Raw genomic sequence first — 16,017 nt, 5'->3', positions numbered from 1 at the left:
TTATGTAAAACTGTGAGCCAAATCCTTGCACATATAAAGGATGGACTGAGCTTTGTAGTAGCAACTTGAGGAGAATAATCTTCCTCTCTGGACAGTCCGAGCAAAGTCCTTTTACTAAAAACTAAATAGATCAAGCTCTTCAGGACACAGGACACAATGTCCCCTTTAAACACTCTGACTCGAGCTCAAGAGGGATGGCAACAGCACACAGTCTCTAGGATCTCTCACACCAGTCTGTACTCACTAATTCCCTTGGAAAATTGTTTGCCTCCTTCCAATATTTACCAGACACATTCACCCCGTGGTAGTAGACTAAATTCTCAGACAACAGTCCCTCAGTCAATTTCAACAACTCCCAGCAACATAGACTAATAGCTAGCTCCACTGAGGCCTTGACAATCCACAGGCATATGGCAGAATGGCCTAGAGGGCTATTAGCCCCCAATAGACTGTGATCTCCCCTAAGGGAAAAAGACCTGGCTGCTCTCAGTCTCAGAGAATTTATACAGACTCCCAGTCGCCATCTGGGCACCTCCCCAGAGATTGGCCAGGGCTGTATGAATTTTCAGCTGCTGATGAGGCTCTTCCTGCCCACTAACTTCTAGAACATTTCAGACCAACCCAGGGGAAGCAGGTAATCCTTCAGCCACTGAAACACAGAAAGGGCCAGAACAATCAAACACAGCCGCACTGACTACAGTCTGCCAAAACTAAATTTTCTTAACAATGAAATGCAGCTCCACTGGTTACAGTGAGCCAGGCAAAACTTGGAGAGGGGCGACAAACTGACTCCCAAGATTTTTTTTCTAGCAGTTTTGTGTCTCATCAGTTTTTAGTGTGTTACTGGCAGCATTTCCCCATCTCATACTGCCACCCGTAGTGCAAACTGATGAGTATGAGAAGGTGGAGTGTCTCCTCCGAGGAACGTTCCTCGTGTGACCATGGTGTGCGCAATGACGTCAGACATAAGCGTACTCCATCTTACACAGGGCAGGCTGTATCTTCTAGGGCGGTGGGCACGGCAGACACAGGAGTGACAGGAGGACTGGGGACAGACAGTGGGTGTTTGGTTGACCGGTACAGTGGTGAGTTATGGAAGAAGATAACAATATATATATATAATATTTATATTTATATAAAATAATGGATTGGGTGGGCCTTTTGTTGGGCGTGATTTTTATTTTTTTTTTGGGGGGGGAGGGCAGCATTTCATTCTTGGACCAAGGCAGCACAATGTCCTGGGCCAGCCCTGGACTTATGAGATGATCATTTGGTGCTCTTTCTTGGCTATGTGGCTTTCTCAATATGGATGACCCCCTATTCCTTAAAGGATCCCCAGTTTTGTGGAGAGCTGCGGAATCCATGGCTGAACCAATGTTCTAGTTCTACAAGTCAAAGATCTGTGTCCAGTACCTCATCTCCAGCTCTCTTTGGACTATTGGTCAGTGAGGCCAGCCATCACATTAGGAGACCAGGTAGGCTTGGCAGGACGGTAAAGGGCAGGGCACAGTTTGACCAAGTCAAGATTTGTTTATGGTTTTAGCTACCTAATTCACAAAGTGTTTTGACATGGGATGTTTACTAAATGTATTTTGTTTTCATATGCTCAGTTTGAATTGCCTAGGCTTGTCAACAAATATAGGCTACAAATCTGGGAATTAATGGCTAAATTGGCAAGAAAATGATGACATGTTTATCAGTCACCTCAAGCTTTTGCAGATGCATTTGGGCCAACTGATGACAAATGAGCAACTAACTGTTCAGTATGCATTTTTGTAGACATAAACCTAAACATGGCCACAAAAAGAAGATGCATTATGGGGAAGAGGGAGTAACTTCAATAGAACAGAGAAAATAAAGCGCGCTCATCCATTAGGCCACAACCAATACAGAAACATTTACAATGATGAACTTTCATTAAACAGAAACTCCCGATACTGATTCTAAACAATGATATTGGGAAGGAAAGCTGTGCAAACATTATAGTTTAAACCTTTAATTGCTATCTGTTCTATTTTGTTTTGTAGGTCTCTTCTGGGGGAAGATATTTTATGAGATGCAGAGCTTGTTACCTGTAACTGCAAATGGGAATTTGGAGCAACTTTGAAGCAGATACAAAAATAATTGTGTTTGACTGGAATAAAATTCTTGCAAAGCCCCTAAGGTAAGAAGTTTCTGGAATTGTAGATACAGAGGTGGTGAAGGAGATGGATTCTCTGGAGTGACAGACTGGATAGGGGTTGTGTCTGTTGCGGCTGGAAGATTGTTGTTTGTATTCACTGCAGGATAACGTCATGCATTGCCAAAGAATATACATCTGTAGCTTTTATAGAAACTCCTGGAAGCAGTTGCTGTCGGTCAGATTTAGGACTAAGCAAAATGTGTCACAAACCTAAGCAATTCAAATAGTACACGATGAATAAGCAAAGGTCACCTTCAGTAAAAATAATCAGAAGACGTGGAGATACCGACAGCTAAAAGAATATGCAAATTTGACCTTTCTTGCAAAGTTCGAGTTTGGCTCTGGTCCTTGCCTAGCCTCTATCTGACCAATGAGGTCACCCATTACATTACAGTAAAGCAACCCCTTACTTTTGCCTTGCAGGTCAATGTAAGGGGGTCACTTACAGTATAGCGAAACTTAACTGTATCTGAACACCATAAATTAAAAATGCAATTTAATTAATTTTTAATATTCAGAGCAAACTCACTCATCTATCCATGTCTCCATGCTTTGATTTGTTTGAAAATTACTTTAAAAAACACCCTCTTAGCATTTCTAGCTGCAGCTATCCTGAGCGTTTACTTCCTGGAATCCATCTGCCCTTAGCTCAGGCATGCAGGCAAGGGTGTTTGCTCATTTTCTTGCTCCAGTGCTGATCCATTTGCCCTCCTAGACTGGGGAAAAAAAAGTTATTTGTAAGCAATAGACCAAATTGTCAGAGCTTACACAGAACCAAGGGCTCCTTCCTCAACACGCTGGAAGTAGTTGGGCCAATCACAAGGTACCAGTGCTGTCACATAGGAGAAAGGGAGTAAGTCACATTCCTATGCAGCTTATGGCAGCTGAACAGAGTGGGGTGAAAAAGATCAGTATATTGTATGTTGCTGTGGGGCATGATGAAGTAACTTTTGTCTGCTTGCGCAAAGGAAAGGGTCACTTTAACCACTTCAGTACTGGCCTGTAATGTCATGTGCAATGTAATGTACGGAAGAGGAAAGCACAGCGCCTTCTAAGTGCAGCAATAAGGCAATTTTAATATGGGTATAATAAAAATGTACTCACAAAGGCAGGCTTGGTTAAAGAATATAAAATAAACTGGAACGTCTGATCATCGCAGTCCTGGGGGTCTTGGGTGGTGATATCCCTGTTGGCTTTCACAGGGGAGGGATTCCTGGGAGGCATCCGTGGTTTTCCTGGCCTGTGGAATGCAGGGGATCAGCTCCGACAGACCGTGACGTAACTTCCTGGTCACGATGTAAAGATGTAATCGGTGACGCGTTGTGGAGCATGCACTCCTTCTTCAGGAGCACATGCTCCGCAAGGCGTCACCGATGAAATCTTTACATCATGACCAGGAAGTTACGTCATGGTCTGTTGAAGCTGATCCCCTGCATTCCACAGGCCAGGAAAACCACGGACGCCTCCCAGGAATCCCTCCCCTGTGAAAGCCAGCGCTGGATATCACCACCCAAGACCCCTGGGACTGCGATGTTCAGACATCCCAGTTGATTGTATATGCTTTTACCAAGCTTACCCTTGTGAGTACGTTTTTATTATACCCACATTAAAGTTGCCTTATTGCTGCAATTAAAAGGCGCTGTGCTTTCCTCTTTCTTGTTTCTCCAGAGTTGCTTCTACCTCCTCCACTAGCAGCCGCTACAGTGAGCAGCATCCAGATTGACTGTCCTTGCTTTCTCCCCACCTTCCTCATTTTTATCCACCAGCTGTTGAGGTGACACTGTGAGCTCTAATTTTGTGCCAATTATCTTTTTTTTTTTGTTGTTGCAATGTAATGTAAGGGCTATTTGTTCAGTTTTCAGTCTTGAGGTTTGACTGACAATTGCTCGGGCATTCAATACTGAATAATGAATTTTATATCATTTTTTTTGAGACAGAAAGAGACTTATTTTGCTATTTATTGATAACCTAAATAACAACTGGGCTTTTCAGTTTTTACTACATAAAGGAAAAAAGACCAAAAATTACCCAAAAAAATATAAAAAAATAAATAAATAATCGAATACCCCAAAAATGATCGCTTGCTTGAAAGTAGATTCTCCAAAGTGATATTGGAAATTAGAAAATATTCTGATATTGAGGAGGTTAAAGATGTAGCTTAGGAATGGTGCACTAGAAAGAGTGTATCCTCAATGTATAGGTCATAGACAGAGAAAAGAGGTGAAGGGGGTTAACATACAGATCACATGCAGTGCGAGGATGAAGGTGAAATAGTTAATGTACAGATGTGCAGGATAGGGAAGTTGAGACGGGTATTATACAGGCCACTGCAGGATGGTAAAAGAGTTAAAAACAACCCCACAACCTTGCATCTACTGATACCCTAATCAAAAACGAATTAATGAATTATTCATTTGTTCCTCCTTCCTTCCTTCTACAACAGAATGTTAATGTAAATATTATGCAATGCAAATACTATACTGGTTACATTTGGTATTGATCACAGCATTCACATGGTACAGAGCAGTGAAAAGCAGCTCTGTACACTGTGTACCAAGTCATTTGATGATGGCTCACCTCAGTCATTAATAGGCTGGCAACCAGGAGGGTCATTTTTCAGTGCTATTTAAAATGGACACTGCGGAAATACACAGATCAGCTATAACATTATGACTACTGAGAGGTAAAGTGAATAACTTTGATTATCTCAATAAAATGCCATCTGAAAGTGAGTGGGGTATATTAGGCAGCAAGTAAACATGTTGTCCCTAAAGTTGATGTGTTGAAAGTAGAAAAAATGGGAAAGTGTAAGGATTTGAACGACTTTGACAAGGTCCATATTGTAATGGTTAGACGATTGGGTCAGAGCAACTCCAAACCGGCAGCTGTTGTTGGATGTTTCCCATCTGCAGTGGCCAGGAACTACCAAAAGTGGTCCAAGGAAGGAAAATCAGCGAACTGACAACATTTTCATGGACAGCCATGGCTAATTGATGCACACGGGTTGCTGGTCCTAAAAGAAAGGTGTCAGAACACACAGTGCATGGCACATTGTTGGGTATGGGGTTGTGTAGCCGCAGACTGGTCTGGTTGCCCATGCCAACCCGTGTCCACAGCCAAAAGCATCTACAACGGGAACATAAACAACAGAACTGGACCACAGAACAATGGAAGAAGGAAAGTGGCTTGGTCTGAGGAATAATGCTTTTTCTTTTACATAATGTGGATGTACCTGTGCGTTGCTTACCTGCGGAAGAGATGGCACCAGGATGCACTATGGAAAGAAGGCAAGCTGGCCGAGGCAGTGTAATGCTTTGTCTAGTGGAGTCCATGCCTCAATGGGCCAGGGCTGTTTTGACAGCAAAGTGTCAACCACTTCGCTGTTAATAAATGAACAGTAATAGATGAAATAGTTAAAGTGATTGTAAAGTCTTGTTTCAAAAAATATAAATAAATAACAAACATGTTATAATTACCTCCTCTGTGCAGTTGGTTTTGCACAGAGCAGCCCAGGACCCTCCTCTTCTCAGGTCCCTCATTGCTGCTCCTGGCCCCTCCCTCCTATTGAGTGCCCCCACAGCAAGCAGCTTGCAATGGAGGCACCCGAGCCGAGCTGCAGCTCCGTGCGTTCATTCAGCCACAGAGCTGCCATTCAGCCACACCCCCTTCTGATTGGCTTACTGACTTTGATTGATAGCAGCGGGAGCCAATGGCACTGCGGCTGTATCTCAGCCAATCAGGAGGGAGAGTCCCAGCATGGTCAAGGGACTCATGGACATTGTTGGACAGAGATAGGGATCAGGTAAGTATTAGGGGGGCTGGGGAGGCTGCTGCACACAGAAAGCTTTTTATCTTAATGTATAGAATGCATTAAGATAAGAAACCTTCCTGACTTTACAACTCCTTTAACCACTTCGGCACCACCCGCCGCAGTTTTACGTAGGTACTTTGATGTTAAATACCGGTGTTATGGCAGCAGATAGCTGCCATAACCCCAGTATTTACTTACTCAGCCGGCGGTCCTCTTTCACATAAAAGTGGCCCCAGTGGCGGATTCACTTTTATGGGTGGCAGGAGAGGTGCTCACCCCTCTTCCAACGCTTCCCGGTCGTTTTTCCCGCTTACTGGAGCTGTCAGTAGCAGTGAAAATGATTTGATCCCTCCATGTCCCAGGCAGGAAGTCGAGGGAGGGCAAGATGGCCCCCACTCGACTCTATGGCCTTGGGGGAACTGAAGCCACGTCATACAGCCTTGAAGGGTCCGTTTTTTTTTTTTCTTTCAGTTAGATGTTAGGTCTTTTTGACCCCAGATCTCACATTAAAGAGGACCTGTCCTGCTTATTTCTATTACGAGGGATGTTTACATTCCTTGTAATAGCAAAAAAAACTAATCAAAAAGATTTTTTTCAGTGACATTGTAAAAAAAAGGTAAAATATATAAGAAAAAATGTTTAAAGCGCCCCATCCCTCCGAGCTCACTCGCAGAAGCGAATGCATACGCAAGTTGCGCCCCCATATGTAAACTGTGTTCAAACCACACATGTGAAGTATTGCCGCTATCATTAGAGCAAGAGCAACAATTCTAGCTCTAGACCTCCTCTGTAACTCTTAACTGGTAACCTGTAGAAAATTTTAAAGCATCGCCCATGGAGATTTTTAAGTACCAATGTTTGTCGCCATTCCACGAGCGTGCGCAATTTTGAAGCATGACGTGTTGGATATCTATTATATATATCTATATATATCTATATATATCTATATATATATATATATATATATATATATATATATATATATATACATCATTATAGAAAACAATTGGGCTAACTTTACTTAAAAAAAGTTTATTTTTTTTTAAAAAATTGCGTTTGTAAGACCGCTTCGCAAATACGGTGTGACATAAAGTATTGCAACAATATCCATTTTATTATCTAGGGTCTCTGTTAATAAAAATATATCATGTTTGTGGGTTTTAAGTAATTTTCTAGCAAAAAATACTGATTTTAACTTGTAAACAACAAGTGTCAGAAATAGGCCTGGTCCTTAAGTGTTTAAAGTAAACCTTACATACGCTTTAAATGGCCACTTCACTGACATTTTTTGCAACTCTACAAAGTAACTTTAAAACAACTATAAAAAAAAATAAGTCTTATGTTGAGTGTCAGGGTACTTCGTTATTGACTATTTTTTTTGTTGCCCAAACTGGCTGCTGTCCCTCCACTAACTTTCGAGAACCTTCTGCTTCCTACTTCCCTTGTCTCCTGCCTTACTAAGCTCTCTTTTCTTGCTTTAGATGCCTTCTTACCGTCCACTGTCTTTTACATTGAATGGCTGCAGAGTAAATTCATTGTTTTATGTCCCCCTTTCAGGATGAGGTTCTATGCCAACTCGATGCTTCTGTCTCACTGGCTCTTTTTGGCCTACGTCTTAATGGTGTGCTGTAAGCTCTTATCCGCCTCAAGCCTCCATTCCCGAGGGCAAACAGGTAAGGTAGTTAAACTCATTGTCTGACCTTGACACCAATTATTAACCTGTCCAGCATTTAGCCACAAGCTTGCCGACAGTGTCTTGGAATACCATCAACTGATATCGTACTGTACATTTAAAGGGAAGCACTAGTGGTTTTTGGTCATATTTCTAAGGTTATAAGCTAATTGTTTGTTTAATTTTTGTATTTTTTTTTTATAAGAAATGAGTGATTCCCTTTTTAGAAATACATTTTTACAGGGGGTTCCATTCTTCAGCATGTGGTATGCATGCTGGGCTTTAAAGTGAGAGAGACTTACACTAGCTTTGCACTCTTTGACTCTTCCCACAGACTGAAGATCCAGGCGACACCATCCTCTGTGACACTGAGCCAGTGTTAATTTTGGCAGCAAATTTCAATTTAGTTTTAGTCTTAGTCTTAGGACTAAAATGGCATTTTAGTTTTAGTCCTATTTTAGTCTTCTGCAAGTGTTTTAGTTTTAGTCGTATTTAGTCGACTAAAACGCCCTACATTTTAGTCGACTAAAACTCATTTTAGTCATCTATAACCAAATGGGTGTAGTTCAATTGTAATTTGTAATGCATTATTTAAGTATTTCTCTACAATTTCCAAACTCATTATATACTACTGCTGGTCCTGGAGTGAAAAATCTAATATGTTATTATTTATGCTTTGAGCATGCACCAGTGTTAATTTTTGTCAGCAAATTTCGATTTAGTTTTAGTTATAGTCTTTTGACTAAAATGCCATTTTAGTTTTAGTCGTATTTTAGTCTTAAGACTAAAATGCCATTTTAGTTTTAGTCATATTTTAGTCATCTGAATTTTGTTAGTCGACGAAAACGTTTTAGTCGGTTTTAGTCGACGAAATTAACACTGCACTGAGCTATCTATAAACTCAGATTGAGGGGAGAGTGTCCCTCCTCTGAGGCATTGAAATATGTATATACTCATATTGAGGGGAGAACCGCCCTCATCTGAGCCATTGACCTACATATAAACTCAGATTGAGGGGAGAGTGCTTTTTTCTGAGCCATTGAGCTATGTATATACTCAGATTAAGGGGGGAGTGCCCTCCTCTGAGCCATTGAGTTATGTATAAATTTAGATTGGGGGTACAGCGCCTTCCTCTGAGGCATTGAGCTATGTATAAACTCAGATTGAGGGTGGAGTGCCTTCCTCTGAGCCATTGAGTTATGCATAAGTTTAGATTGGGGGTACAGTGCCTTCCTCTGAGCCATTGAGCTATGTATAAACTCAGATTGAGGGGAGAGTGCCTTCCTCTGAGCTATTGAGCTATGTATAAATTCAGATTGAGGGTATGGTGCCTTCCTCTGAGCCATTGAGCTATGTATAAACTCATAATGAGGGGAAAGTGCTCTCCTCTGAGCCATTGAGCTATGTATAAACTCAGATTAAGGGTAGAGTACCTTCCTTTCAGCCATTGAGCTTTGTATAAACTCAGATTTGGGGTAGAGTGCCTTCCTCTGAGTTATTGAGCTATGAAAAACCCAGATTGAGGGGAGAGTGCCTTCCTCTGAGCCATTAAGCTATGTATAAACTCAGATTTAGGGGAGAGTGCCCTCCTCTGAGACATTGAGCTATGTATAAACTCAGATTGAGGGTAGAGTGCCCTTCTTTGAGCCATTGAGCTATGTATAAACTCATATTGAGGATAGAGTGCCCTCCTCTGAGCCATTGAGCTATGTATAAACTCAGATTGAGGGTAGAGTGCCCTCCTCTGAGCCATTGAGCTTTGTATAAACTCAGATTGAGGGTAGAGTGCCCTCCTCTGAGCCATTGAGCTATGTATAAACTCAGATCGAGGGTAGAGTGCCCTCCTCTGAGCCATTGAGCTATGTATAAACTCAGATTGAGGGGAGAGTGCCCTCCTCTGAGCCACTGAATTAGGTATTAACTCAGATCCTAATATTCATGTCTGTATTTTCACCAAAGCAGTAACCCAAGTATCTGAATCCCTGGCGTACCAGACTTTTATTTCTCACTTGTGGATTGCAAAAGGATAAATATCGTTTTTTTTATAGGTATTATTTAATACTTCAACCAGGAACTAACAATATACACTCCTGCTAAAAAAACATTCTTGCAAAATGGACCATCATGGATTTACAGAGTTGCTTCTAGAAAGAGTCATTCTTAAAAGCCATGGAGCAAAATACGACCACAGAGCAGTCATTTCATCAGAGGATTAACAATACATAGATCACAACATTGTTAGAAGGCTAAATAGCTGCTACATAGAGTAGATGATGTGATGTCTGTCACACCCCTCTATCTTAACATTGCCTAAACAGCAGCAACTGTAAATACAAAATTGCAAAAAAACAAAAAAAAAAAAACAAAAAAAAAAATGTTACTAAATACACTCACATAATAATACAAATAATACACAAGATATAAAAAAAAAATTGTAATCTAATAAATATGCGCTGTACTAGACAAAAAAGACATGAATTGTCATAACACTTTTAATCCTAAATATATTTTTTTTAATATTATTATTTTCATAATTTATTTTAGTTATTTATTTTAAATTAATCATGAAGAAAATTGTAAAGAACAGTGTGTATATTCTCTTCAAAATGTAATAATCTCGTTTTATTTCCTAATATTGTTTATTTTTCCTACCAGCTTATTTTATTATTCTTCTTTTTTTTTATTTTTTTTTTTTTCATCCAACCAAAAAGATGTAAAAAGGCTCATTGTTCTTCTGCGTATTTTCTGTATCAGCAGTTACCTGTTTGTTTAGTTTTATTTTGAAGCAGGAACTCTATCATGGCTGTAAAATGGAGCCTGGAGCTGAATTATTTAGTATAATTTCTTACAGTGTAATGATCTCTGCTACATACTGTAGTCGGCTCTGCTCCCAGATGGGGAATGACTTAGCATAATGCATGTGTAGTAGGGGAAGTGAAGGCGGTATTACATTTAGCCAGTTTTCTTCACAAATTTTTTTAAAGCACAATGGAAGGATACCGAATATTTTTAATGTATTTTGGAAAAAAACTTGCATTTTACTTTTCATTACTGAATAATGTTTGTGGTTTAAATATTAAGACTAAATTCCAGGAATGAAAAAAAACATGAATGAATAAAGTTACTCAATATTCTTTTTAAAAATAATTACATCTATTTTAAAAGCACCTTGGGCTGGTAAATTGTGCTGCATGCTCTATTAGTGAGGTCTGCTCATTGTGCTCAGGTGCAGCTCAGTTTGTCTGAAGTGCTTCACACTGGTCCAATAGGGAGGCATATTGGACAGTGGGAGGAAACCTGACTAATGAGTGCAAAGACATTTACTACAGCCCTGGTGATTGGCAGAGGAAAGCGCATTGGTGCATGCTGGGATACTGTATAAAGGCCAAAGGCACATGTGCTCAGGGTTTTTATTTGCTGGAGAGCGGGGTTCCTGAGGGAGGGGGTGGCTGCCCCTCCTCTGTGGAAGCTGCCATGCAGCCTTTAGGTGGTCGACCTGAGGGCCTGAGAGTAGTGGAGGAGAACAACCAGGATGTCCTGCAGAGCTGACTAGAAGGGAGACACTAGGAAGGATCTGATTCTGCATACAGTGAGTACAGATCTGTGTCATGGAGCCTGCCCTGTGAGGGCCACCCCTTTTGCTAGAAGAGTCAGTGGACGGGTGCCAGTCAAGAGGATGCTAGAGAGTGTCCTGAAGATAAAGTAGTTGCATCAAGTCTGCTGCTATAGAGAGCAAGAAGACTTAATTCTTCCATACAAGTGGCAGTATGGTCAAATCAGTGTGTCTGCTTACATAAGTAATCTGGTGAGGCCAATTGAGAGTTGTCCTTATCTACTGTAGATAGTTCAAGCTGGTGTATCCCACTATTCCTTTCTCCCATCCAAGTTCCACAAAAAAATATAACACCAAATCCCCTAGACTGTTTATTGAGTAAAGAGCCATTGGGAGTAAGGATGGATGTGTGAACTGTCCCTTAGTGACTGTCTGCAGATAATCAGAGGAGACCCAAGAAGTCATCACACAGCAAGCCCTACGGGGACAGTGCTACATACATTTTTTTTTCTGTTTGAAAGGAGCAAAAAAAAAAACAATGTTATTAGGCTATTTCCTGTGCTGTTTGAATGTTTTTCATTGATTTAAAATGGAAAATATCACACTTAGGCCACTAGAGGGAACTACAAATCACAGAAAATTCCCTGATCTGCTCTATGATAAATGAACCCGGAAGCACTCAGTTCTGAGTATTTTTAGGTTCAGAAGTGACAGAATCCAAAGTGAAAATTTTAATTTTAAATAAAATAAATAATAATTAAAAAACAATATTCACACACGCAAATGCACACAGTGATTGTGCCACACAAATTTCGTTCTGTGTTCTGGGCTATTGTCCTTGGGCATATACTGCCTTAAACATTCATATTGCTAGGTGCACTGTCCTGCCCTGTCAATCCACAGCATTTGTCAGCCTCTCATAGAGTTTTACAGGCTGCTGGCGGTTGGCATAGAAGGTGTGCCTGTGCCTTGCACCCACACCTAAACGCCGGAGTCTCATAAATCAGGGCTAAGTGCCCAGTGTGCATGAGGCCTTAAAGAAGAAAACTGACTGGTTACTTTAGGCAGCTGCTCCCATTTTGGAAACCATCTTTACTTTGACATCAGTTTAACTGTAGTGGCATAGCATTAGGAAGAGCAGAAGTAACAGCCGCAGCCAGGCCCCGGGGTGGTGTAGGGAGAAATGGCCTTTATTTTACCATCAGGAAACACCACTATGGTGTGTTTAGTAGAAGAGGATTTCATGTAGGCAGTTTTGTTATATTGGACCTGATTTGTCAAGCAACAGTAGTAGGGGGGCACTCAGGCAGTAGTACAGCAGGTCATTTTAGCATGACTAAAGTGCTTTTAAAACCTTGTGTGTGACATTTGTGTTCTCTATGCCGAGGGACAAAAAAAGTTATAATGGCTAATGCCTATTTGTAAAAATGTTAGTTGCTCTCTACAGCCAGTCCTTGTTATAGTCAATATCTCTGTAATAGGTGTGTTAATCATGAAACCAAGACCTAAGCTGGATCCACACTATACAACTTTTGTTGATAGATTTCCATTAGATTCACCTTCAACTATGTAGTGCAAGGGCCTGCCTGATTGCATGCAAATTAAAAGTGTTTAGGTCTGACCTCATATTATATGGTTTTGGTAAGTCTAAAGGAAAAAAATCTAAAGAAAATTGTATAGTGCGTATCCAGCTTTACATTTTCTTAGGCTGCATTGTTTTCCCTAGTGAGTTCCAGATATAACTACAGAATGTACTTGTGTGGAACTTTCTCCTGACCCCTGCGCTTGTTATTCCTGACCTCAGTACTATATGCAGTACTTACTCCTAACTTCTGTATTCTGTGTGTAACTTACACCTGGCCTTTAGACTCTGTGTACATCATTCTCCTGACCCCTACACTCTGTGTTATCTACTTCTGATCCCTGCAGTCAGTATGCTACTTACTCCTGACCTCTGTACTTTGTGTGTTATTTACTCTTGACCTCTAGACTCTGTGCATCACTTTCTCCTGACCCCTGCACTCTGTGCATTATTTTCTCCTGACCCCTGCACTCTGTGCATTACTTGCTCCTGAACCCCTGCACTCTGTGCATTACTTTCTCCTCACCCCCTCACTCTGTGCATTACTTTCTCCTGACCCCTGCACTCTGTGCATTATTTTCTCTTGACCCCTGCACTCTGTGCATTACTTACTCCTAACCCCTGCACTCTGTGCATTACTTTCTCCTGACCCCTGCACTCTGTGCATTACTTTCTCCTGACCCCTGCACTCTGTGCATTACTTACCCATGACCCCTGCACTCTGTGAATTACTTTCTCCTGACCCCTGCACTCTGTGCATTACGTACTTTCTCCTGACCCCTGCACTCTCTGCATTACTAACTCCTAACCCCTGCACTCTGTGCATTACTTTTGCCTGACTCCTGCACTCTGTGCATTACTTTCTCCTGACCCCTACACTCTGTGCATTACTTTCTCTTGACCCCTGCACTCTGTGCATTACTTTCTCCTGACCCCTGCACTCTCTGCATTACTTACTCCTGACCTCTGCACTCTTTGCATTACTTACTTCTGACCTCTGCATTATGTGCTTTACTTATTCCTGACCTCTGCACTCTGTGTGTTACTTACTCCTGACCACTGCACTTTGAGCATTACTCTTGTCCTTAACACTAAACGCATAACTTACAGTACTACTGACCTCTGCACTCTGTGTATTACTTACTCCTGACCCCTGTGTATTGCTTACTCCTGACTCCTGCAGTGTGTGCATTACTTACTCCTGCCCCTTGCGCTCGGTGTGTTATGCACTCTTGGCCCTGAGCAAAGTAGGCCCAGGTTTTATTCAACCACACTCCTTTAAGCCCCTCCTACTGCAATTGGCCAAACCCACAATTCACCGCAATGTGAGTAACTTGTCCTCAGGATGCCCAAGGCATTATATTTTTATACTTTGAACGTCTCCCGATTCTTCCAAAATTCAATGATCATTTGTTTAAGGGCATGTTAACAAAAGGGATGTGATTTTGTGGGTGTAGTTACTAATAGGGACATGGTTTTGTGGGTGTAGGTAACAGGAGATATAGTCAGCAGGGTGTCCCCAAATTTCATTTTGAAGATCTGGTAACCTTACCTTAACTACAAATATTAATTTTACTTTCTCCAATGCTATAATTCAGTGTTATGTTCCAACTAAGCACCCCCCAGTAATAAATATTTTTTTAAAAGTTCTTTTTATCATTAAAAAACTTCCTTGAGCTGCAGAGCTCCAGTCCACAGGGCACAGTAATAGCAAAAAATACAAATAAAATGCTCCCGCTTATCGCACATACAGTATGTGAACCTAGCTTTATATATTTTTCCTGAATGCTTGCTATTTTCTTTCTTTCCACTAGAGGGCTCTACAAGGCAATAAATGAAATGGTCCCAGCAATCTCTTCCACTAGCTTCTTTCATTCAAGTCATAATTCTGCTCTTGCTAATGAAAATTATGAGTCATTTGTAATTTTATGAAGCACAATATGTCTTATCACCGGGTGCTTTAAGTACAGTGCGGCTTTTTATTTAATATATTATTTAAACCTGTGTAAATTTAACTGAAAAAATATGATCACTCTGCATTGTGAAAATCCTAGGAGCTATTACCTAAGGGGGGGGTCTTACTTAAATATGGCAACAGGTTTGCTGTGCATGTCTGCTGAAAGAAAATAATAAAATTGACATTGATACAAACTAAACCTCCAATGTGACACTAAATAATCTACTGACAGTCCTACAGCATGCAAAAGCAATGGCAATAAATATCAGATGCAAGCTATTTGTTTTAAAACCTCCTTTTTTCTGGATAAGATTGCAATGCATTATGCAGAAAGTAAAACATAACGTGATAATTCAGGGCCAATCACAGGGATGCAATTCATACTGCGCTGGAAAGTTTATCATTGGAACAATTTATTGTGTAATCAGAGTATGTAATATAAAAGTAATCCATGATGATGCAGTTTGGAATTTGGACACTTGAGGGCTTTTGTCGAAAGCCAAGAAATGCCAAAAATTCTATACTACCTTAAACCTTTCATCCAAACCCTAAATTAGTGTTTGCTATTTTATAAAGGAAAAGCAAAGGTATAAAACACCTTAAAAGAGAACCATAATGGGCAATGCCGGGACAAGTTCATCCAGCGCCCAGGGCAAGGATTCCAAACTGCGCCCCCCTTCCCTTAGGGTTAGGGACAAGGTGCCCCCCCATCCCTGCAATAAACCATTGCGCCCAAGGCAACTTCACCCTCCTGCCCACCCCTTTTCCTGGCCCTGATAATGGGATGGTATTGGCACAAGGTTATGACAGCCGATACTGGACCCGTCAGTCTGTGTATGGGCAAGGGTGAAGATGGGCAAAAAAGGGGAAAGTCACTGAGTGATTCAGCAGCTGATAATCCTGGGATGGAGAGGGACGGCCAAAACTTAGGGCAAACCTCCTCTATGAAGCAGAATCACTCTCCAGGCACATATAGAAAAAGACAAAAAATAGGGGCGCCTTCTAAGTGTAAAACTGTAGACATTTAATAGACAAAATATAAAACCACTCACATTTGGGTGTATACAAACAAGCACATCAGGGATCTCCTGCAGTAGAGAGTTTTTGGGCACGCTGGTCGTCTGCTGGGGTTGCAGTGCTGTGTTTCGCAGTTCCTCCTTTGGATCTCCAATGTCATTGGGGAGCCAAATGCTGGCTCAACATGTGTGCTGGATTAGGATAGAGGGCTGGAACGAGCGTGGACCGCATCAGCGAGTGTGT

The 16,017-nt window shown here is 41.2% G+C and overlaps 1 protein-coding gene across 1 annotated transcript in view; it reads left to right on the top strand.

Moving 5' to 3' along the window:
- Positions 1-16,017, top strand: part of TAFA4 (TAFA chemokine like family member 4) — a 373,852-nt gene that overhangs the window by 148,530 nt on the left and 209,305 nt on the right. Inside the window, exons 2-3 of the mRNA XM_082265571.1 lie at positions 2,028-2,164; positions 7,551-7,666. Coding sequence (XP_082121697.1) covers positions 2,085-2,164; positions 7,551-7,666 — 196 coding nt within the window. The 5' untranslated portion in view covers positions 2,028-2,084. The remainder of the gene's footprint in view (positions 1-2,027; positions 2,165-7,550; positions 7,667-16,017) is intronic.

This window comes from Pelophylax lessonae (genome assembly GCF_965119305.1).
Source record: "Pelophylax lessonae genome assembly, chromosome: 8".
NCBI lineage: Eukaryota > Metazoa > Chordata > Amphibia > Anura > Ranidae > Pelophylax > Pelophylax lessonae.
Note: the sequence above shows the minus strand (reverse complement) of the source record. Positions and strands in the feature narration are given on the sequence as shown.